Here is a 7,434-nt window from a genome sequence, read left to right on the forward strand (position 1 = left end):
GACCTCGTGATCCACCTGCCTCAGCCTCCCAAAGTGTTGGGATTACAGTCATGAGCCACTGTGCCTGGCCAAAATTAGCTTTTTGTAGGAAGATTCTTGTGTTTAAGATAATAGGAGGCCAGACTTGGTGGCTCACGCCTGTAATCCCAGCACTTTGGGAGGCCAAGGCGGGCGGATCACGAGGTCAGGAGATCGAGACCATCCTGGCTAACATGGTGAAACTCCGTCTCTACTAAAAGTGCAAAAAATTAGCCGGTGTGGCGGCAGGCACCTGTAGTCCCAGCTACTTGGGAGGCTGAGGCAGGAGAATGGCGTGAACCCGGGAGGCGGAGCTTGCAGTGAGCGGAGATTGTGCCACTGCACTCCAGCCTGGGCGACAGAGCGAGACTCTGTCTCAAAAAAAAAAAAAAAAGATAATAGGGACACTTCACTGTGGACTAGTAGAAATCACAGAATCATGAAACATTAGACCCCAAAGGGATTTGGAAGTTGAGCCATTTATTAGACTCATATTCAACCGTCATCTTGCTGATGAGAAAGCTGACTGGATTCAGGAACAGCCCCCAGGGTGCAATGTCTGGCCTTGATACAGAGCACAAGTAGGATGGCAGATGTAGACAGTCATTTACAGTGTAGTGTTTTGGAGGGTACTTAAAAAGTATTCCTTCATTCGCAGTTGGAGTTTTCCCTTTTAAATGGGAAGAGTCATTATAGAAACAGTTCCACATTCATTTGGAGATATTGTCTATAGAGTATAAACACCGTGTTATAAGGTTGAAATAAAATCCCTAAATATTAGGCAATATATTCATTAACTCTGATAAACAAAAAGTCTTAACTTGCCGCCCAAAATGACGTTAGCAATGAATTTCTTTAATAGTAAATACATTATCTATGAATTTCTTTACTTTAATAGTATTATTTAGCAAGTTATATTTAGTTATTACTGAGTTGACATTTACTCAATTCTAAACATATTTTGCACTGCAGGTGTTCTGTCTTGGACTTCTGATCATGGGTCTGGGGTGCCATATTGCTGTATTTGAGGAGAAGGCAGTTGCTAAGGGTTCCCACTATTAGTGTTTCTAGATGGGTCTTATCCCACCCTCTCTTCTGCTTGGGATGTTGCCAGGAATGGAGGGGATGGTTATAAGCACGGTTGGTCTTGATGGGTGTTACGTACAAGTAGGGGGCTCTGAAACAAGGTTGGGGGCCAGTTCTCACCCTTGGCCTACCTGCTTCTGTTCTTCAATCCCTATTATATGTGAGTATGGGAAGTAGTGTCCATCTTCCAGCTCACACCCTTTGTATCTGCCTGTCCCAGACCCAGAGATGGTAGTGCAACACTGACTTTGTCTTCTGGAACCCATGAGTAGTCTTCCAAAACTGAGCTGATTTTAATATGCAAGCATCCTGTGACTTCTTTGCCTCCAACCTTGTTCTTTCCTGGGTCCCCAGCTCGATGGGAGGAGAGTGAGCACTGAATGGTCATTCTCTTCCTTGTCTCCCTTAACTGGGGAAGGAGCCCCTTAGTTCCGTTCCACAGTTAAGGGAGACAAGAAAGAGAATGACTGGGAAATGTCTACCATGAGAATAGTTGGAAACCAGCTCTTTTAGAGTAAAACAAAAGATGGAATAATTACACCTGGATCATTACTATCAGGGAAGTAAAATGACCATAAAATATTTACATCTAGTAATGTACCATTATAATCCTAATTTTTCTTTGAAGAATTTCCTATTTCTTAAATTGCAGTGATAGCACTGGAATTAAAAAGAATATTAGTCTTACAAGCGTATTTTAAACCAATTCCTAGTGGTAGTGACTGCCTTTATCTTCATGGCAGCACTGAGCATTTATTAACAACCAACCTATAGGCCAAGCACTTTTAAATTAGTGATCTTAAGTAATGAGATGCTGGGGAAATCTTGACGACCTGATATTTGATATTGGAGAATGAGAAGCAGACATAGGTCTACTTAGTGTGAATTCACATGTCTGAGACTTCACGTGGTGGGGACATGGACGTTAGTAGTAATCAGCCTTGGATGAGAGAACAGAAATTCACATATAAATGGGAAACATCCCGCATTGGTAGGTAGAGCTTGTCTAGATTGGGACTAATGAACTACTTTTTAATCTGAAGCCTTCAGGAATAGACAGGCTTCTGCTTCCGCAAATACCCAATGAAAAGCCAACCCACTGTTCTTGAATTTATAGATCCAATTTACACTTGCTCTTTTTAACTAATGGAACTAGCCGGCCCCTGCATGCCAAGTTTCTATGGCAATGTGATCTCAGTGACCTCTCTTCTCTATTGTGGAATGTAGGTGAAAAGAACGGAGGGGAGCCCGATGACGCTGAACTAGTAAGGCTCAGTAAAAGGCTGGTGGAGAACGCGGTGCTCAAGGCTGTCCAGCAGTATCTGGAGGAAACACAGAATAAAAACAAGCCAGGGGAGGGGAGCTCTGTGAAAACTGAAGCAGCTGATCGGAATGGCAATGACAATGAGAACAACAGGAAATGAGGCCAGAACGCAGGCCCCCATGTCTCTGTGCAAAGCCTCCCTCCTCCCCTCTGCTGAGTCTAGGGACTGACTTGCAGCGTGCTGTTTAAGTTTCTCTGGTCCAATCTGTGGCGATTGCCTAATACTTTCATGATCGATGCGTTTGCATTTCTGAAACACAACAGAAGAAAAACGGAGTGCTGGGACTGGCAGAGGAAACTAATTGATGAAAGAAGAATGGCCCAAGTTTTGCTTGCCCTCAGCCATGCACAAGGGAGAGGGAACTTTTGGTTATGCCTCCTGGACACAAATTAAAGGCCATGAAAGAGGCCTTGCCATCAATGGAATACTGCCATTTATATTGCTTAGCAGGGCATTTGACTACTTTATCTGAGGCCAGAACTCTCACACACAGCTATCAAGTGCTAAGTTTAAAATAATCACTGTTGAAATTGTCATTTGTACAATTAGTCCATAATGTTTCATTTTTGTCCTAAGTGTGCTGTTGCTATGCAGTGATCTTTATTTATAGTAAATTATGTTTCATGTAAATGATATATTTTTGGTGAAATGCAACCTTTTCTATAAAATGTGGGCAACATTTTAAAGTTTTTTTAAATCCTATTTTGATAAGTCAGTATGCCATATTTAATGAAATGTATTATATAATTTTTTTTTCTTAGGCAAGAAACCTGTTGGAATTCGAGACTTAATTAATGAAGCTTTGCATCGAGAAACGATGGGTCTGAAGTCCAAAGTGAAACAGATAAAGGAATTTTTATTAAAGCCTGAGACTCAGGCCAAAATTAGGAGGGAACTTTTTGAAGAAAGACTTATTAACAACAGTAATCCAGCCAATGCCATTGATTTCAGCACAACTTTGACATAAGCTCTACATTGTGATTGTGACAACATAGCTTATGAAATCTTTCCAGCTTATTAAGTCGCTCTTTGGTAAACACCAAAGAAGTTTCTGATAGTGTCTGCACAACAGCAAACCAACATTTGGTGAGGAATTAGCAATTTCTTGCCAAAGAAAACTGATTCTGCCCTATTATTTTTTGAGCTACACTTGTGTTTTAGAATGTCTGTTTCTGTAATATTGAGAGTCATTTTATAGAAATGATTTCTTAATTAGCTATTGTGAGATATTCCTCGGGTCCTTGCAGAAAAAGAAAATACAGACTGTGAACAAATCATTCACAGACAAATAGAATAAAACAGAGCCAACAACAGTATTTTAAGGGTCACTTGCCTCCTGTTGACATGATTGTTGCTACATCAAAAGAAGCATTGTCCAGGTGTGTCTACATCTAGTGTTACTTTTAATGAGAATTTGAATGTTTATTGAACAATAGTACTTGAATGAACATTTATAAATGTAATTATTGCAATCACTGGTTAAGAATGTTTTATATAACCTTATAATATTTTTCACTGATCAAAATGTAGTTTTGCTTTTTCATTTCTTAAGGAATACATGTGTGGGATTTTTATTTTTTACATTTCTGAAGATAAGCTCCAGGTCTTACCGTATCCCATGTCATCTGAATTTGTTTGCGCTGTTTCTGTTTTGAAGAGCATTCTTGAAAACTTCCCCTGGTGTGATGACTGTTGGTAACAGCTTTTTCTATAGTCATTGCAAAACTGCTGCTACCAATAGATCATGATGGAGGGGGAAATCACTGGAGATCAAATATGTGAAATCACTTCAAATATAAAATCCAGTTTACTCATGGATTTTAGCTATTTTTTCACTGGGTAAATTATACTACATTTATTTACAAATGAGTTTATGCATTTTCATGGCTCTTAATAAACATATTGTTTTCCCTTGTTGCCTTTCCTCATTTCTTTTTTTCACTCTTGAGAGTAGCTGGATCTATGTTGGTATAACAAAGTCCTAAATAGGAGTTCCGATAGTTTCAGTGTTGCTTCACCTTCATGTTCCTGTCCTTCATGCTAAGATAGCACAGTTGTTAAAGCACCTTTAACTTTACCCTTTAAAATGATATCAAGTCAGTCAGCTTCACAGAGAATTAACAACAGAACCTTAAATTCAAAGAAAATCTAAATAGCATCTTATAAACAGCTAAGAATGTGTCACTGGTGTGACATCCTAGCAAAGATGAAAAGTGGAGATCCATCCAGGTGCAGAATCCTGAGAGCTGTTTGCCATGAAACCCCTTTCAGTGGTAGAGGGCTTGACTGTTTGTAACTGGCTTCTTTAAGTAAATCCTTAAGGTAGAAAGCAAAGATAGTTTTGGCCTTGCCTTGTTTTTCAAACAAGGAAACAGACTCCAAGAGGTGGCATGCCTTATCCAGGGCCCCACTGCTATCAGGGAACTGGACTTGAACTGTCACCCGGGGCTCTATGGCTCTATGTCAATGTCCCCGTGTTATCCTTACCACCCCATAATCTAAGTTAACAGTATTTCTGGAGAGAAGGCACTTCTCAGCATGTATCTACAAATATCCTCTGGGAGCGATTCCCAATCCATCTAGATCATTTGAAAGGCTGAAATAGTATATACATTTTGCAATCTGGGGTATATGTCTTATTGTTACTTTAGTTTAAAATCACGATTTTTGTTAAATACTAAGTCCCAGATTGTGTGCCAGGTGATTTAGGCTCATGATTAAATTTCTTCCCTTCAGTGACCCTATTAGGAAGTAATTAGTACTTTTACAGATTAGGAAACCGGGGCCCTGTGTGGTTAAATAGCCCAAGGTTATAAAGCTAATAAAGGTAAGGCCAAATTTAAACTGCGATCTTTTCTAATTCAAAGTCAACACTTTTTCCAAAATGCAGCGCTTCTTCTCTCCACCAAGTACGATATATTTGACAAATTAAAGAAGTGTAAGAAAAGGAAAGTCACTTTCTTTTGACTATACCAGCTTGCTTGCAGCCCTAAATTTCTCTGAACATATATGAGAGTGATCAGCTGATGTGATGGAACTGAAAAATCACCCAGACACTTAATATAGGGATTAAGGATTCTCATCCTTCTCAATGAAATCTCCATTTAAGAAGGTCTATGAAGAAAATGGAAGGTATAAAATAAAACAAATTTTGTTTTCCATTTTTAAAAGCGAATAAGACCTTAATTTACAGAACTCTAAGTTTGGGATCTGAAATGTTCCAAGTGACTTTATTCCCATTAGTCAGTCACGGAATAATTGCTCTTTGGGTCACATAGGCAGAGTGAGTTGTCCTGAGTCAGTACCGTATATTATGTAGCCTTGTCTTGTGACAGGGAGGCTGCATGGTTGGCCACAGAATGCTGGCTTGGGCCTTCTAGACTGTGTCTTCTAGACTTGGGTCCACCACTGACACATGATCTTGACCAAACCAATTCACTTTTCTGAGCCTCACTGCCCAATCTGGAATTGGAAAGAGTTTGGCTGGGTGATTTTCAAGGATCCTAGAACAGTGCTCTTTGTGACCACACCATGATGCTACTCATGCTGACACCATTGTCTCAGCTACTGCTGTGTGAGGCCTTGATGGGGCCACGCTATTCCATCTGTTGGCAGGAGGAGCTTAGAGTTCTAGAAGACTTTACACTGTGATTTGTGTTGGTTCTCAGCTTCGGGTAGGGAAGCCCCAGTGGCACATATTCATATTTATCAACAAATGCCAACATTTTTGGGAATCAGTCACTGGAAAAATAATATGTCCTAGATTAATTAGGAATGTCAAAAAGTAATATTTTCAACAGTAGGACAAAATTCTTGTCAGCTTTGAACTTAGTCCCATTTATAAAATGTTGGATTATTATTGTATTAGTCTACTTCTCAGTGCAGAAGTATTTTTATAGGCCTTTAAGATATACTAGATTTATATTTAATAAATTTTAATTTTTAAGTAAATAATTTTTAATTAAAATTTAATTTGAGACCAAACAATCTTAATTTTAAGATTAATAATTTTAAGATTCAAATTATTCATTCCAAAACCCCAAATGTGTTACTTTCCAGTCATCCCAACAGCCAGGCACTCCCATAAGGAGGTAATTAAAGCCGTTTGACTTCATTTTCTGGGCATTATTTCAGGCATGTGACCAAACAGATGTGTTTGTTTCTATGCATTCGATCACAGATGCAGAAACCATCTATCACATCATGTAACAAATTAGGAATTTATTTCATTCTACAATCAAGATAGTGATTTATTTCATTATATAATCAAACTATAGATTTTATACTATAAAAACTTTTAGTATCTCCACACATAAATTGATGGATAACCTGTCGTCATCCCTTGTTTTCAACACTTTCAAATCTCACCGATAATAATTTTGTCTTTAAACAAATTATAGAGACAACCCTAAATTCCAGTTTTCCCAGGTAGATAGACTTCATATAAAAATACATAAACTTGGTGTACTTTAAAAAACAGTTTCTAGGTCCCTATATGAATTTGATAGCAGCACAGATGCTAATGAGACAAGTCCCTAGATTATTTCATTCACAGTGAAAATGAATATTAAAGTAGTTCACTTAGAGTCAGTGAATTTAAAATTGTGATGTTAACTACAGCACTTCATTTCTGCATCACGGTTTTGAAGATAAAGGCTTATTTATAAGGTAATTTGAGAGCTTCTAAAGAGGAAGGTGCTATTATCATCTCCAAGGTGATATGCTCAAAACTGCTTATTTGAATCCATTAAGTGTAACTGATAAAGTTAGGTGATTTGGGATGATTTTAAAATGTAAACTATACTATTTATTCCTCTGCATATTCCATCATTTAATCATTTATTGGAAGACCATGAAATTCTATTACAGCATCAAAGAAACAATTAAACTAAGAAATTAATTCATTGTTTTCAGTAAATCTATGTTGCTTTCCCTGTAATGGTTCCCATTGTTTCTGAAAAGCTACTATTCAATGACACTGACCTATATATTTATGTGTTACATT

General features: G+C 38.2%; 1 protein-coding gene across 3 annotated transcripts in view; it reads left to right on the top strand.

Moving 5' to 3' along the window:
- Positions 1-4,345, top strand: part of AKAP7 (A-kinase anchoring protein 7) — a 147,313-nt gene extending 142,968 nt beyond the window's left edge. For all 3 annotated transcript variants that reach the window (XM_025384225.1, XM_025384226.1, XM_025384227.1), the window contains one exon: positions 2,332-4,345. In XM_025384225.1, the coding sequence (XP_025240010.1) occupies positions 2,332-2,528 (197 nt within the window). In that variant the 3' untranslated portion in view covers positions 2,529-4,345. The remainder of the gene's footprint in view (positions 1-2,331) is intronic.
- Positions 4,346-7,434: the final 3,089 nt, after the last annotated feature.

The sequence above is a fragment of the Theropithecus gelada genome, chromosome 4, assembly GCF_003255815.1.
Source record: "Theropithecus gelada isolate Dixy chromosome 4, Tgel_1.0, whole genome shotgun sequence".
NCBI classification, from domain to species: domain Eukaryota; kingdom Metazoa; phylum Chordata; class Mammalia; order Primates; family Cercopithecidae; genus Theropithecus; species Theropithecus gelada.